This window comes from Dermochelys coriacea, chromosome 1 (assembly GCF_009764565.3).
Source record: "Dermochelys coriacea isolate rDerCor1 chromosome 1, rDerCor1.pri.v4, whole genome shotgun sequence".
In the NCBI taxonomy this organism is placed as follows: domain Eukaryota; kingdom Metazoa; phylum Chordata; order Testudines; family Dermochelyidae; genus Dermochelys; species Dermochelys coriacea.
This window is the reverse complement of record NC_050068.2, coordinates 351,301,918-351,318,096: the sequence shown is the minus strand read 5'-3', so window position 1 is coordinate 351,318,096 and position 16,179 is coordinate 351,301,918. Positions and strand designations below refer to the sequence as shown.

The following is a 16,179-nucleotide window of genomic DNA, read 5'->3' as shown; positions in this document are numbered from 1 at the left end:
CCCTGGGCCCTCACCTTTTTGGCTTCTAGCATCTTGTTTTCGAAGACGTAGGAGATGCAGTTCCTGACCACCTCCAGGCGGCGGGCGCTGTTGGCCAGGGCACTGCCATTGCGCTCCATGATGGCAGCTGGGGAGAAAGTCGCCAGTCACTACACTGCAGGAGTAGGTGGGGGAGGCTGGCCTGTCCCCCTCTCAGGGAGACACGCTGCACAGCCAGCCCATCTCACTGTCCTGCTCTGGAAGGGCAGGGGCTCTGTGTTTCTGACGCCCATGTGGGTCTCCCCTGCTCCCTTTCCAGCGGACAGCACGGCCCAACTGGCTATGGTGGAGATGAGCGGCCTCAGTGGCACGGATCCCCAGGGGACATGGTTCCTGTTCCCAGGGACTCGGCCTAGCAGTAAAGGGCCAGAGGGACACAGGAAATGGGAACACTGGCTCGCTGATGCCTTCCATCCCTGGGGTGCCCCGGGCTTCACAGCCTGCAATTCAATAACCCCTGGAGTGCTGAGGCAGCAGCCCAATTCCACAGATAGGCAAACTGAGGCACAAAGAGGTACAGTGACTTGCCATTGGGCATGACAAGTCAGGGGCCTAGCCAGGAACAGGACCCAGCAGTCCTGACTCCCGCTCCCACTCTAACACATTAAGCATGTTGCTCTGGAAGCAAATGGTTTCCTGTGGTGCCACAGCTAGAGACGCAGAGCAAGCTGCTCACCTCCCCAAGCAGTGCTGGCCCTGCAGCTCGAGGCTCACCCTTTCAGAAGAGTCCACTGACTTCGGGTGCCCAATTCGAGGCACTTCGGGGTGGACTGTCTGACCTACACCTTCCCTGCCTCAGCTCAAGGCTGAGGGGAATCCCAGCCACACTTAAGAACCGTCTCTCCAGCCCTTTCTAGCTGACAGGGCCCTGCAGCCTTCTCCACCCCAGGCCCACAGGCCTGCTGCAGGCTTTGAAATCCAACCAAGCTGCCAGTGGAGAGGCCAGCGGTGCCATATTGAGCTGTGCGCCTGGCCGTGCTGAAGCAAAGCTTCCCCCTTGTGTGGCCCTTTGCCATGAGGCTGTGCCCTTCCTGGGAGACATACCAATGGGGGGTCCCGATGGCACCATACACTTCTTCTCCGCCTTCACAGCCGGCGGGGCTGTCTGCAGCTTGGCAGTGGCCTGGTCGATGATCCACTGGACTGTCCCCTCATCCAAGCGGGGAAAAGGCCTCTGGTGTAGGCGCAGGTAGCAGCCTTCTGTGGGCTTCTGCACCTTGTGCATCGTCACTGCGGGGTATGGGTTCTCCTATTCCAGCAAGGGGTGCCAGTTACTCTCCAGGACAGACCTGCCATGCTGTGTCCCTCAAACAGGGAGCGCGAGGCTCCCAGGCAGGATCTCCCTGAGGAACTTCACACGGCACCAAGGCCAAACTCTTCCCACACATTACAAACCAGGAGCCCTCCAGGCACTGACTGCCCGGCTTAGACCCAGCTGCCCTATGTTCTCTAGAGCCACAGAGACAGTGAACACCCAAGCACATGTGGGGCCAGGAGAGCCTGGACATGCCGGGCAGGTAGGGAGCTCAGCCTTCTGCAGCGGGGCAGTGCCCTCCCAAGTCCGACGGTGACCCTAGGCCATGAAGGGCAGTGTTGTCGTGCTCTAAAGGCCATCTCAGCAGGGCACCCTCGGTCTGAAGGCTGGTGGGGTGGTTGGCCAGATCCTCCAGACCAGTTGGGACTAATGGGGGAGGAATTACTATGAACACCCTCCCCCCCATGCATGCAGGGTCCCTCCAAATCAGAAAGAATCAGGCAGGTAATGTGTTGACAGTTCAAACCACAAGGCCACATTTCACCTGGGCCAGCTCCAAGAACGGTCACTGATCTAACCCCTCTGCCACCTCCAGCTGTGGCCAGCGGACGAGAGTTGAGGCATAGGGGTGGAACGAAGAGGCTCCTGCACTGGGCATGCAGCACCAAAGATGAAGGGAGAAAGGTACCTCCTTCAGTGGGGGCCCCTGACCCTGCTCAGGGGGAGGTCCTGCCCCCCGTGCTAGCTGCCATCTCCACCTTATTCCCACCCCAGATACCCCACCGTGCCTGGCTCACCTCACAGCCCGGCCCTCAGCACTCACATTTTTATAGAGCTGCTCTGCCAGCTCCTTGATGTGCCGCAGTATTTTCTGCTTGCTCCCCTCCTCAGCACGCATCCGCTTCACTTCATAGGCGACCAGCTGAGGGTGGAGGAGAGGCATGAGGGGCAGACTCCTGCATGGGAGCACCGGTGCCGTGTTTGCAGTGCTCCTTAGTGCCAGGCCTGCCCCAGCTCAGGTTGTTCCCCAGCTGCTCCCGAACCATGCAGGGCGCTGCAGCCAGCAGGCCAAGGCTGCTCCCCTGACATCTTTGGCTCACGCCTCAGTCCCTCGGAGGGGAAAGCAGGATCTCAGACATGCTCTATGGCCCTGGGTTATTTACTGAGGGCTGTTAGTGCCAGAGACGGAGGCGTGCAGGGCTGCCAGCCAGGGAAGGGAGGAGTTGCCCCCCCCCCATCACCTCTTACCTCATCAAACAGGTCAATTGCTCGGTATGGGGCACCCCTCTCGGTCACAAAGCCAGCGAACGCCATGCCTTCCAGGACCTTGGTAAGGAAGTCATCCTCCACCAGCCCCCTCTGACCGAGGAAGGCTGCCTACAACAAGGAACAGCAGGTGGCCATTAGCGCACTGGCCTGAGTCTCAGCCCCCAACTTTCCATACAGCAGCCCCATGCTGGGGGAACTAGCAGGATGTGTGCACAGCCATGAGCCTTCCTTTTCCCAAGCCCGCTTGGGATGCGGTGTCTATTTCAGATCCAGAACCTTGGGCAGGGCTTTATTTATCCATAAAGTCCCAGGTGGTGCTGTATAAATGCCCCCCTGAACCCTTCCCCCTCTTCAAAGCCCTGAGGAGTGGGTCAGAATTAGATTAATTTACAGACAAGGAAACCCAGAGAGAGATGTACGGACCAGAACCTGGGGGCATGTCCGAGCGAGAGCTCAGGATTTTCTGGTCCCAAGGCCCCTACTCCGAATGCCGTACTCCTCAACCCAACAGATCTCCAAGGCCTTTACAGCCATCCACGTACAGGCACCAGTTCAAATAGGCCGCCTCTGGGATGGAACACAGGACAGCAGCGTGGTTTGAGACTGGAGCAACACTGTACCTGAGGAACTCCAAAGGGAGTTCAGGGGAGGGAATGGAATACACCCAGGACAGCAAGGCTGGAATGGTCAGTTTCACATCTCATGCAGTAGACAGCCTCTTTAAACAGCACAGAACCACTCCCCCCATCCCTCCCTTTGGATTTCAGGGAGGAACACACTGACTCAGGGCTTGTCCAGCCAGGGAGGTTTTTGTGGAATAACTAATCTGAAATAAGTGTGTCCACACAGCTGGCTGTATGCAAATTCCCTAGGAAACTGTGCATTCACATGGCACTGCATTTTTTGTTTTGCTTTTTAAATAAGCACACAATGCTCTGGGCAGGTGTCCCATGATGCATTGCGCAGCTGCTGGGCTCTGGGCAGTCTGGGATTTTTATCACAGGCCATTATGAAGCCACTGGAATTCTGGAACTTGGGAGCAAAGAGCAAATTCCCACGGTTCCTCTCTTGGCATCCCACGATTCATCTGTCCCTTGTGAGCCAGCACCATTTTCACCTGGCATGGAGGAAACACGGCTGCCCGCAACCATCCTGACAGCCATGAATGCACAGAGGTCGTCCCACTTGCATTTGCGGTCACGCAGCTGGGTGACTTTAGGTGTCACCACCATGCCGCCGAGCCAATCTCGGGAGAGGAGTGGTGGAGGATGAAATCAAACAGCTGCTTGTGGATGGCCTTTTCCTGGACCAGCTTCTCTTAGGGAGCCGTTTCTGGGCTCGGGAAATGAGCCCTGACTGCTGGAAAAGGGCAGCAATGTGGAGTGGCAGCAGGATTTCAGGATGACAAAGGCCACTTTCCTAGAGGTTCACGCAGAGCTCACCCTGGAGCCACAGAATGCTGACCTGGAGAAGCATGTGTCCATTTGCTCACTGCCTCCAACTTCGTGTCTGTAGCTGACCAGTTGAGTGCTGGCAGATCAACTGTTGGGGCGGTTGTCAGGGATGGGTGCATTGCTAGAGAGGGCACTGATGCCCGGGGTCAAAACACACAGGAAGTTATTCGTGGATTTGCACTGTTAGGGTTCCCAAATTGTATTGGGACCACCAGTGGGACCCATGTGCCTATCCTTTGCCCCCGACATCAGACCTCAGAGTTCATCAATAGAAAGGGATATTTCTCCAAGGCTGTTCACTGTGGGAGGTTCACCAGTATTAATACATAGGGGGAGTCTGAAAAGGTCTGCGGTGCCAGGACCCTTAGAAGCTAAGCCCTGTTTTCTTCAATGACAACAGGTACCTTTGCTCCCAGGACCGCTCTGGACATTAATGGTGCTGTGATTCCCATCATCATCTTGGGAGAAAAAGCTGCAGAGTGACAACGGGGCATGTGTTGGAAGGCTAAGAGACGTGCAGGAGCCCGGCGATGAGGCTGGAAACGGATGAGCAATATCTATCTTCTGTGAGAGCTGCTTGCTGTATTTTGCCACCATCTGAGAGGGTAAGAGACAGCACCTCACTGATGGGTGGGAGGGAAAGGGGCAGAGACCTCTGGAAAGTTACAGCCTGAGAGGCTACTTCGGCAAACCAGCAAATCATCAGGGCCATGGGGACAGGTTGGCCAGTGTGCCTCCTTCAAGGCTAGGAGCTTAGATGTTGAAATGCACCGTGTACAGACTGTGTTAGCCACTAGCAGGATTGTATGAAATGGAAGTTTACTATGCTTTTCCATGCTGTGTGCAATGGTTTATGAATGGGCCATTTTATTGTGTTGATGGCCTACATGTAATTCTAAATCACGGAACTTTCATCAGAAATAACCTTTATTGAACATCAAACAGAGCAAATAAAACCCTTCACTGAACGTAACAGTGCACATGTGAAACCAGTGGAATGTAAATCACAATATAAACAATGTACGCTTTATGGACCATAACAGTGCCAAAGTAGCTCACGTGGTCGCAAACATGCACAGGTGCGGGGCTTCTGCCTGTTGTTCTCACCTGGGGATGTAGAATGGCGAGGGGAGAAACTATCGCTTGTAGTTGCAGGAGCGAAGTTGGGTCCTAGGATCCACTGTTCTCTGTGTGTTGGGATATGGAAGGAATTGCCTGTAGCTGGAGCTTGGAGAAGGGAGAAGTGCTACTCAGCATGCATGGCTCTCCACAGCCTACAGGAAACAGGTGAGACCATGGTACCAAAATGTTCTCCAGCATGACTGTCTCCTTGTGCATCAGCTCCAGCAGCTGCCTCTGCATGTGCCTATCTTTCTCAGTGTTGTCCCTTGCCAAGTCTCTCTCCTCTCTCCACAAGGAGGCCTTCCTCCATCTTGTGTTCTTATCCCTCTTCTGGGACTCAAAGTCCCCAGATGTTTCCACTCTCGTCTTCCTTTTCTTGACCCAGAGATTTGCCACGTTCTGAAATTGATAGTGTCCTGTTGGGGATGAGGGAAGGCAGCTGTGGTGCATCGGGTGCCAGAGCTGCGGGAGCTGTGAAACAAGTAGTAGTTGTACTAATTCCAGTCTCCGAAGCAATGATACATGACGCTTTCCTCAGTTTTGGATACCACTCCTGGAGCCCTGCAACTTGACCTGGTCCCAACTGCAAGAGTCTGGACAGGTCTAAAAACAACCCAACCCCCTCGGTCAGGTCTGGTCGGCTCTGATCCTCTCCGCAGCGTGCACAGCACAGTAAGGCAATGGCAGTCAGCTGCTGCAATACTGACAGATCATGGGCACAGGAAGCCCCTACCAGGCCGAGCCCCAAGGACAAGGCAGCTCTGGCACAGGGTTGAGGGAGGAAGGGTCAGGTCTGAACTGAGTCCGTTTTGAAAATGACATTCTCGGGTTGGGTTTGGGTCCGGGTCCAGATTGGACTTTAAAATGAGGCCCGAACAGATCTATCATTCCTGTAGGACCTTCCCAGTCTGGGGTGAGCTTGGAGATGGTTAAGCAGTTTTCAGTGAGGCTGATGGCTGATATGAATATTTCAGAAAAATAGCAGTTGTAGAGCTTAAATGCTCTGGTGCAGATGCCATTTTGAGCACAGTGGTGGAAGAGGAGAGATGAAGTTTGCTAAATTCCCTTATACAATTATGTTGCAATACATATGAAATATGTTGTGATATATCTTGACTTTAGTTAAGATTTTGATACAGTCTCCCACAGTATTCTTGCCAGCAAGTTCAGAAAGTATGAATTGGATGAATGGACTATAAGGTGGAAAGAAAGCTGGCTGGATCGTCGGGCTCAATGGGTAGTGATCAATGGCTCGATGTCGAGTTGGCATCCAGTATCAAGTGGAGTGCCACAGGGATCTGTCCCAGGACTGGTTTTGTTCAACGTCTTCATTAATGATCTGGATGAAGGGATGGATTGCACCCTCAGCAAATTCGCAGATGACACTAAGCTGGGGGGAGAGGTAGATAAGCTGGAGAGTAGGGATAGGGTCCAGAGTGACCTAAACAAATTGGAGGATTGGGCCAAAAGAACTCTCATGAGGTTCAACAAGGACAAGTGCAGAGTCCTGCACTTAGGACAGAAGAATCCCATGCACTGCTACAAGCTGGGGACCGACTGGCTAAGCAGCTGTTCTGCAGAAAAGGACCTGGGGATTACAGTGGACAAGAAGCTGGATATGAGTCAACAGTGTTCCCTTGTTGCCAAGAAGGCTAATTGCATATTGGGCTGCATTAATAGGAGCACTGCCAGCATATTGAGGGAAGTGATTATTCCCTTCTATTCAGCATTGGTGAGGCCATATTTGGAGTACTGCATCCAGTTTTGGGCCCCCCACTACAGAAAGGATGTGGATAATTGGAGAGCGTCCAGCAGAGGGCAACAAAAATGATTAGGGGGCTGGGGCACGTGACTTACGCGGAGAGGCTGAGGGAACAGGGCTTATTTAGTCTGCAGAAGAGAAGAGTGGGGGGGGGGGGGAATTTGATAGCAGCTTTCAACTACCTGAAGGGGGGTTCCAAAGAAGATGGAGCTCAGCTATTCTCAGTAGAGGCAAATGACAGAACAAGGAGTAATGGTCTCAAGTTGCAGTGGGGGAGGTCTAGGTTGGATATTAGCAAACACTATTTCACTAGGAAGGTGGTGAAGCACTGGAATGGGTTACCTAGGGAGGTGGTTGAATCTCCTTCCTTTGAGGCTTGACAAAGCCCTGGCTGGGATGATTTAGTTGGGGATTGGTCCTGCTTTGAGCAGGGGGTTGGACTAGATGACCTCCTGAGGTCTCTTCCAACCCTAATCCTCTATGATAGCACGTACCACTCACTGGCAGAGGACCTTTCTCAGCACTGTCTTGGTGGGAGTCCACTTGGGTGTTGGGAGACATCACTTCCTCAGACTTGTGTGGGAAAGAGATCCTGGGTTTGCTGGGAAATTTCCTCCTCACTGGAGTCCTAGTTGGGGTCTGCACTCTTGGGTGCCGGCCACAATGTACCAGAATTCAGTGGTGGCCTCCTTGGGGAAAATGTGGTGCGACTCACGGTAGAGGGCAAGTGCTGGGGAGCATTCCTGAAGGTCTTGCGGCTACCCTAGGGTTTCCTGTAACCCTACTGGCCCTCCGTTCCTTTGTTCTAACACTGGACCTCGTCCCAGGAGTGACCCCTCTCCAGGGTTTGCTTCGACGCAGGCTCACAACATTGGCTCTCCTGTAGCTGCTGCTAAGGCAAGCCTGGACTGTCTCCTCTTCCCAGCCCTAGGGGAAATCCATGATCTCTCCACGGGTACACGCAGGAGAAGGGTATGCAACTCCAGGAGTGTGCAACTTGGGTGCACATGGCTGCACACCAGCATTTAAATGGGGGAGGTGACATCCAGTCAACATGATCCCAGGCAAGTAGAGAACAAGTAAAGAGACAGGTTGATCCAGATGTGAGTGTGGATGCAGTGGGACGACTGCCAGCGTCAGGAAAGATAATCCAAAATAGAGCTGCATCCACACAAAACCTTTTTCCAGACTAACTCTTCTCAAAATGAACTTAACGCACTTCCACACTGAATTAACCACTTTGCAAAAGGCCAGATAATTGGAAAAAAGAATTGTGTCTTGTGGGCAGAAGGCATTTTAACCCAAAACCAAAAGGCAATGTGAAATCCACCCCACCCCCCCTTCAGACAAGTTCTCAGAGGTAAGAGTTTCTCATACCACATTACTCACACTGCCCCCTGCAGTACCTGTGTTTTTGTGTGCTCTGCCCATCCAAGTACTAATTCAGGCTTAAGCCCACTTACCCTGTGACCTTCTGTGCTCTGGCTCCAAGACTGCATCTGAAATTCCCCCCTGCCCCCCACCCACGTATGAGCGGCCTTACCTTGTGGAAGCGGATGACTGGCTCTGGGTGGATGCGGATGATGTGCAGGCACCAGCGGTAGCCCTGCAGCAGCTGTGCAAACAAGCGGAGGAAGACAGCTCGGATCTCCTTGTCCTGCAGCAAGAGAAGGACAGAACAGTCAGGCACCGAAAGGACATCAGAGGAAGCAGCCTGAGAGGATGGAACCAGAAGCTTGGCAGTAGAGATACCTCCTCAGGAGGAGCCAGGCTCCAACCCAGCCGCCAGACCCAGCACCTGCCAGGCAGGGAACACGAAGGGATGACTGGAGGAAAGCAGGGCGTGGGATGGAATAGGGAGGGGGAAGGAAACCCATGCCGCCTCCCTCTGCACCGAGCAGAGGCAGAGGGAGGTCCTTACATTGCTCACAGAGAAACAGGCCGTTCGTAGTTTGGTGCGGCTGTAACCCTACAGTGTCTGCTGAAGAAGCTGTCCCCAGTGCACCAGAGAAGGGGGATTTCTAGCCCCTGCTGAGAGCTAGGGAGCTCCATATGCATTTTGCAACACCACTGTTGGCTCCTTAACCAGCACCTAGATGGAAGCTTCAGCCCCACCTTGCTCCTGGCCCTGGAAATAAAGAGCAGCCCCTCCCAACCCCAGCAGGGAAAGCAGCTCCTCTGCAACACCACACCCAAGGAATGGGCACTCAGAAGGGACACACCTTAGTACAAACGCTTCTTCCCAGGCCTCTCCTGGCTCCCCCACTCACCTGCATTTTGAGGGAGGAGGCAGAGACGGTTGATGGGGGGAATGCTAAGTCTGCTACCTCCAGCTCAGGGTCCAAGATCTGCACAGACAATCAGAGAGCATGTTCAGAAAGGGAGCCCTGGCCCCCTGGGAGTTCTACCACCACAGATGGAAGAGGCCGGGACTTCCTCAATGGACCACGGAGCAGATTGCACCAGGCTCTGCCTTGCAGTGAGCCATGGGAAGGGGTACGCTCCAGAAAGGGCACCAGGCCCAGAGAGAGACACGGTCCTGCCAGCCTTGGGGACCAGACCTGAAGGGGCCTGCAGGTCATGGTGCCTTTGGGCTGGGGCAGGAATTTCAGGATGGAATTCTATAGCCTGCATCACACAAGTCCGATTAGATGAACATGAGGGTCTCTTCGGCCCTTCAGATCTGGCGGATAGCTCCCTGCAGCCTCACAGGGCACTGCCTAGGGTTGGGGCCCTGGAGAAGACTCCTCAGACTTGTCACTTGGCTTGGGAGAGGGGATGGGAGCTCCAGGAAGTTTCCATGACCCTGCCCACTATTGCCTCTCTTCTTTGGCTTCAAGCCCTGTTCTGTCAGTAGGCTGCCCATCGTGAGAATAGTCTCCATGTCTGACTGACATCACTGAGGTGCTGTGCTGCCCCCTCACCAGGCACACTCTAACTTCAGAGCACCAGCTGCTGATCAGAGGCCTGGCTCTTCAATACAGACAGAGAGATTCTTCTATCCTGACTGAATTGACAGACCCCAGACAGGCACCAATGCAGGGGACTGCCTGGAAATCACCAGCTTTCCTGAGCCGCATTCTGCAATCAGCATCAGCAAGAGCTGCTAAGGCCATGTTGTTCTGGACACACATGCCCAGGGTCACAGCCCCCCTGGGAACAGCTAGCACCCACGCAAGGAGCTCCAGGGCTGGAGCTGTTTCCTGTTCGGAGAGTGAGGACCATTCACAAGACACCCAGAAACCTGAAGCAACTGCATGTGCCAACCCCCAGCACTCCAATGTGCCCTGCAGGGAGGGAGGAAGCATGACAAACCTCAAGTGATATGATCACAAGCTCCCGAGACATGGGAGGACTTCCTGTTCAGGCTCTGCTGCTGAGCTTGATCTCACTCCCAACACCTGCCCACAGGATCCTGGCCACAGGCCATGAGTGCTATATTCACACCCGTATAAGGAACCTCTTGAGACGGGAAGGGGGCCAGGGAGTGGAGCCAAGCCAGTCCTGGGGTCCCACACTTACCATGGAGAGAGCTTCTCGTGTCTGATGGAGCAGTGGCTCAGGCAGCAGGGAGATGTGAATGCACTCTGGGATGGTCACCGTCCCACCATCCAGATCTGCTATGATGACATCCAACTGAAAGCAGCGAGACAGGCATGAGCACACCGACTGGACAGGCTTTCTGGAGCGCTCCCCACCCGGCCGCGTGACCCAGCAAAGGAGCTGCACACAGCTCTCTTTTTTTAGGGGGTGGGGGGAGCAATTTGTACTTAACAGCCTCCCCCCCCCCGCGCACACACAATCTGGTAGAGCCTACAGCACTTTACAATCCCTATAGCTTCTTACATGGTGCCCATTGCCACAGTACCTGAGCACTTGCTGACATATAAAATAAGCCTGGGGATCAAGTCACCTGCTGGGGTGAAGTGCAGCATCTGTGTATCAGCCACAGTAACACTACACACCCAGGTAGGACAGGAGGCAACACCACCATTTCTGTCTGAACCTAACAGCAGGGGGGAATCAGGGAGGCAGAACGGAACTGCACAAATCAGGGTGCTGCTAGGACACCAGGGTTCACAGCTGCACTCTTATGGGAAGTGCCAGGGGATCTTACCAGGGATCAGGACCTTGGCTTTACATCTCACTGAGACTGGGCACTGAGACAGTATTGACCTCACCAAATGAAACACCAGTGCCAATCTCGCAGCACCCATAGGCTTGTCTACATATGGTTGGCCGGTATAACAGAGGTAATTTTAAACCAACTTAGTTGAAGCAGTTCAAAAGGCCAGGCAGGCACTCTTGTCTTGGTTTAAATCAGGCTAATTTCAGTTTAGCTTAGAACTGACTTAACTAAGGGCTTGTCTACACTGTCAATTTACAACGCTGCAAGTGTCTCACTCAGGGGTGTGGAAAAAACACCCCCCGAGTGCAGCAAGTTTCAGGGCTGTAAAGCACCAGCGTAGACGGTGCCCAGCGCTGGGAGCTGCGCCCCTCATGGGGGTGGATTTTTCAGAGCGCTGAGAGAGCTCTGTCCCAGCGCTGCACCGCGACCACACAAGCCACATTGAAGCGCTGCCGTGGCATCGCTTTACCGTTGCCAGTGTAGACGAGCCCTAAACCCAAACAAGGCGCTCAAAGCGCAGTAAGTGCCCACACAGCCTTCTCAATGGATGGAACTTATTGCATCTTCAACCACCATCGTGTAGACAGGACCCAAGCCCCAGGCAAGCCCAGCCCCAGCCCTGCCCTGCTTGACTTGTGAGAGATGCCTGGATCACAGCCCCTGCTGGTCTGGCTGAACAAGTGCAGCCTGTTCCAGCAGGGTTTGTTCATCCCCTCACTCCCAGTCCCATTTCTGTACACGGCCCCACTGGCACATGACCTCTTGCCCCTCCCTCAAGAGCTCTGACCCAGGAGGATTGGAGCAATGTGGGGCGAGGGGGAAGAGCTACTGCACAGACGGGGTTACGCAGTGGCTCACCAGTTCCTGCGTCTCCGAGTGGAAGATGGAGCTGACTCCAATGATGAAGGGCGTGGGTGTGCTCAGCACCTCAAGGAGCTGTGCAGGTAAGATGGGCACGTATGTGAAACTGTAACCAAAGCAGATTGTCACTATAGCCAATCAGGAGCTATGCTGGGCTCAGCATCTGGCTCCAAGACCCTGCTGCACCCTGGCCAAGCCATGCTCCAGAGCCACCCGGACCGTGCAATAGTCCCCCAGGGAAATGATGGTGCCCACAGCACATAAGTCATTTCAAACTGGACTGGTGAAAGTCCTGGAAAAGATAGCACAAGGAACAACCCTGGCCCAAGATGGGACCCACGCTAATAGCCAGCGGATAGTGAGTAATGGTGTCAGGGCCTTTCTACCATGGCAGACACTCTGAACTGTGCGTGTGTCTCACAGCTAGGGTGGCTTCTAGGTTTGTAAAGGGACCTGCAGTCACGTTATATGGCTCTAAAGTTAGTCAGTCAGTCTGTGCCCATGTCCAGTGCTTCCAGCTCAAGGGGCGGGGGGTGTAAATGCCAAAGGAATATATTTATATTTTAAATATAAAGAACCCTTCTCCAGTGGCACTGGCAGTCAGGAACTAGGGCAGGCAGCTAACAGCAACTGACACACCTATCTTCACTGCCCTAGCTGGGAGGGGTGCAAACAGTGAGCAGCGTAGAAGATAGAACCCTGTCTTGGGCTGGGAAGGGAAGTCAGGTCACTGTTTGAGCCAGTCAACATCTCCCCTTCTGGGTGGAGTGAGCAGGACGCCTGCTGTCCTTAAGGAGCTTACTGTGAGGCCCGGCCGTCTCACTAACGAGTGCCCTGTATGCAATCATCCCTTCTGGGGAGGGTCACTGGGGGGTGGGCAGCTCCAGCGGCTCCTGGAGTCCTGCTGATTTCCTCTACCCCATTCAATCAGGTCACTGGTGGGGTCAGCTGGGGAAGCCTTACAGTAGGGCTCTGGAGGTCTGCACTGCCTGCAGAGTGACTTAGGTGTGGAGCGTACCACAGGGGAACCCCCAAGGGCCCAATCCTGTAAGTGCTAAGCCTGTACTGAGCTCATTGAGAGCTGATCACATTCAGCATCCATAGCGCCTTGCTGAACTGCGCCTGGCTACCTGAGACATCACTCTCTCTCACCATGAGGCCCTCCGGTAGCTGTGATTAGTTCATGCTAAAAGTTCCTTGGGCTCGGAGGAAGCAGCTGGCAGGGGCCTTCAGCACCTAAACTCGCTCCCTCTCTTGATAGTCTAGAGCCCAAATTTTGCTCAGGGGGTGCAGAGCTGGGGTTATTCATGTTATTTTGCTGTTGAGGAATTTAATTATTATAGACACCTCTAAAGCCATGGACAGTGCAGCCAGAGAACATGTCTCAAGGTATATGTATGATTTGATTTCACCTGGCAATCCCCGAAAGTGCTTGGGCTACAGTAATCAGACCACACTAGCCATGGGACTTGGACACCATTAGTGCATGGGGCTAGATAGAGGCAGGGCAATCTGCAAAGCCAGAGATGGGCTTTGCTCGGGATGTCAAGCTCCTTTGCAGCATGTAGCTTTGCTACAGCCACGTGTCAGGTGGACTCTGCACTTCCTCACCTGTACTTGAGGGGGAACATGAGTGCAAGCAGGGCCCGGCAGGCGTCCGTGAGTCTCTGGTAACTGCTGGAGAGAAACAGGATCTTGTGTTCGGTGAGTGCAGCACAGAAGAGACACAGCACATTGGTGATCCCTGGGGAGAGAAGGGGCAGAGCACACAGCGCTTGCAGGTGGATTCTTCCCAAGTACAGCTCCAGAGTCCTGCTAGAGTCCCACAAGCTCCTGCTCCCTCACCCCACCAAACAGGCTGCCAAGAGTCTCCCCCACATCCCCACTCCTTGCTAGCAGCTGTTGCTCCTTCCTCCTGCTGCATTGGGGTGGGACTTGCTGTCCAGTGAATGGAAGAGGAAGTGTGTCCAGTCATCTTCTAGAAACCTCCTGTCACCTCTGGATTTGTGCTAGGACCTACTAACTCACGGACTGTTTCTGAGCTTAGGGCCAGCCAAACTGATCTGAAAGCCCCTTGGGGACTCCCCTGGAGCTGTGCACACCCCTTGGTGTCTGGTATCTTTGGCAGCTGATGCAACGAGAGCAACTGGAGCACAAATCCCTGCACAGAAAGGCCTGCAGCTGCTCAGACCCAGCCCTGCCTTCTCCTGCTGCCCCTGCCTAGGTGCTCATTCGGTGCCCATTAAGATGGCACCCAAATGGACCCATAGTTTGGAGCCACAACCAGAGCACAACTGCCAGGCTCCCCCTCACTTCCTGAGAGAAGGAAGGCAGCATGAGATGGAGAGATTCGGTCGGAATGGGGGGGGGGAGGCACTGAGCTGATAAGCTGACGTCAGGAGCATGGCATGGGGGGGCAGCACGAGGAATTCCCCCCTGCAGAGGGCACTGGCTGATGGTATTCAGCACCTGTCCCTACGAGCAGGTGAGGCCGGGGCAGAGTCTCACCGAGCTGCCGGAAGAGCAGTGCTACGCTGCAGCTGCTGACGGGGAGAGAGTCATTGATGGGCGTCTGGATCACCTGCCTGTCGCCTGCCCCTAGAGAGATCGTCCTCTGCAAAAAACAGACACACACCAGTCACTGGGATTCAGACCGAGTAACAGACGAGCGCAGGGACCACAGGGAGCCAGCTCCCACCTACCACCTCAGAGTGGAAGGCCAAACTCCAGAAGCAGCTGGGCTCACCCAGTGACGGACAGGACAGGAAGCAGGGGCCAAAGGGACGTCGTCCAGCTTTATATCCTGTGGGGTGGCACAGGGCTGCCCACCATAGGCTACAGTGTCCTTCCCAGCTGCAGCTGGGAGCGTGACTCCTCCCTGCAAGGGGAAGGGCCACCTGCGGTGAGGCCGCTATGTATGTACTGCCTGACTCAGTGCTGCGCCCCAGTGAGGGAGAGCTACTGGCCAGCTGCAGAGGGGAACCACCCCAAGACAGCTACAGCTGCACTTAGCCTGTTGGATGGAGTTAATTCCACTGAGACATCCTGGGCACGCCCAGAAGCACACGCAGTGTTGTGGCAACTGGGGTAGGCAAGAGAGCACCGCCCAGCCCTGTCGCCAGAAACACACGAGCTCTCATTGCAGGTGCAGTGTCTTATGCAAGGAAGAGGGGAGCACCAGCTACCCTGGACTGGTGTGAGGGATGAGGGCTGGATGGATCAGCAGAGTCTTCCCCTTTTGCAACCATTTATTTTTAAAGCTGTATTGATCTCTTCCCCTGCCCCAAAGCCTGGACTCCCACCCACCTGTGGGCTCCTGGCCTTGGTTCAGAGCCTGTACGATCTCAGGACTTCAGGTCTATTGATCACATTCCCCTAAGCAAGCAGCTTCCCCCATGATACTCCTCTCCATTCCCCTGCTCAGCTTTCTGCAGCAATGCTCACGCACACTAGCATCACCACATTTACCTGGCATGCTCCCTCCTGGCCATTGCGCTGCCTCAGATGCCCCTTAAAACCTTCACTGGCGCACACCGGGGAGGGAACAGCCCTGGCCCTCAGAGAACGCAACAGGGCTTCTCCCAGAAAACACCTGGGATCTTTGACAGGCAGTGAGAACAGAGCATACTAACTCTGATGTCATCCAACTGGGTCCCAGGACACGTAACCCCTTCTTCTGTGGCCCATGTGTATGGAAACCTGAATCCCTAACACACACACACACACAGCCATGTGCACGACCAGGGGTGCACTGCCTGGACTGGGGAGATGCACAGTGCCCAGGTCTCTCCTCCCACTCTTTGTGGGAGATGCTGACCCAGCAGCCGCAGGGGCTGGAGCATGTGCTGCTTTTGAACACCCAAGAGAGGATTCTTACAGATGAGACAGACCCGATGAAAGAAAAGTGTGCATACCGCTCTTTCGTCCTCCACGTCAGGCTGAGATAGAGACAGACAGAGATAGCACAGTCAGTTAGAAACGCACAACACTGCAGCACAGCCGGACAACAAGGAGAGTCGTGCACACATCACACCAAAGCTGACAGTGAACAGGGCCCTGAACCCCCAAAAGAGGGAATGTGCAGACAGACACAGCAAAAGCCACATCACAACATTTAGAAAGAGCCCTTCCAGATACAGCAGGGGGGGAAGCAAAGTGCAAGAAGGGGTGCTGCCACTTTCAAACTGCCCTAACGCCAGCACCCCAGGGTCTCTGAGCACCGAGATGCACCAACTGCTATGGCCACAGTCCATTCCCAGGAGCACTCTAGGCTCCACTGAACGTATCA

The 16,179-nt window shown here is 54.5% G+C and overlaps 1 protein-coding gene across 20 annotated transcripts in view; it reads right to left on the bottom strand.

The window, feature by feature from the left end:
* The window catches only part of SBF1 (SET binding factor 1), a 163,618-nt gene that overhangs the window by 26,535 nt on the left and 120,904 nt on the right, over positions 1 to 16,179 (bottom strand). For 11 of the 20 annotated variants that reach the window (XM_043499947.1, XM_043500007.1, XM_038396490.2 and 8 more), the window contains exons 6-15: positions 14,400 to 14,505; positions 13,503 to 13,635; positions 11,889 to 11,997; positions 10,424 to 10,537; positions 9,172 to 9,249; positions 8,445 to 8,558; positions 2,543 to 2,671; positions 2,118 to 2,216; positions 1,084 to 1,288; positions 15 to 127 (exon numbers count right to left, since the gene is read on the bottom strand). In XM_043499947.1, coding sequence (XP_043355882.1) covers positions 15 to 127; positions 1,084 to 1,288; positions 2,118 to 2,216; positions 2,543 to 2,671; positions 8,445 to 8,558; positions 9,172 to 9,249; positions 10,424 to 10,537; positions 11,889 to 11,997; positions 13,503 to 13,635; positions 14,400 to 14,505 — 1,200 coding nt within the window. Of the gene's footprint in view, positions 1 to 14; positions 128 to 1,083; positions 1,289 to 2,117; positions 2,217 to 2,542; positions 2,672 to 8,444; positions 8,559 to 9,171; positions 9,250 to 10,423; positions 10,538 to 11,888; positions 11,998 to 13,502; positions 13,636 to 14,399; positions 14,506 to 15,805; positions 15,830 to 16,179 lie in introns of those variants that run through there. The other 9 variants (XM_038396481.2, XM_038396501.2, XM_043499991.1 and 6 more) reach the window with 2 other exon arrangements.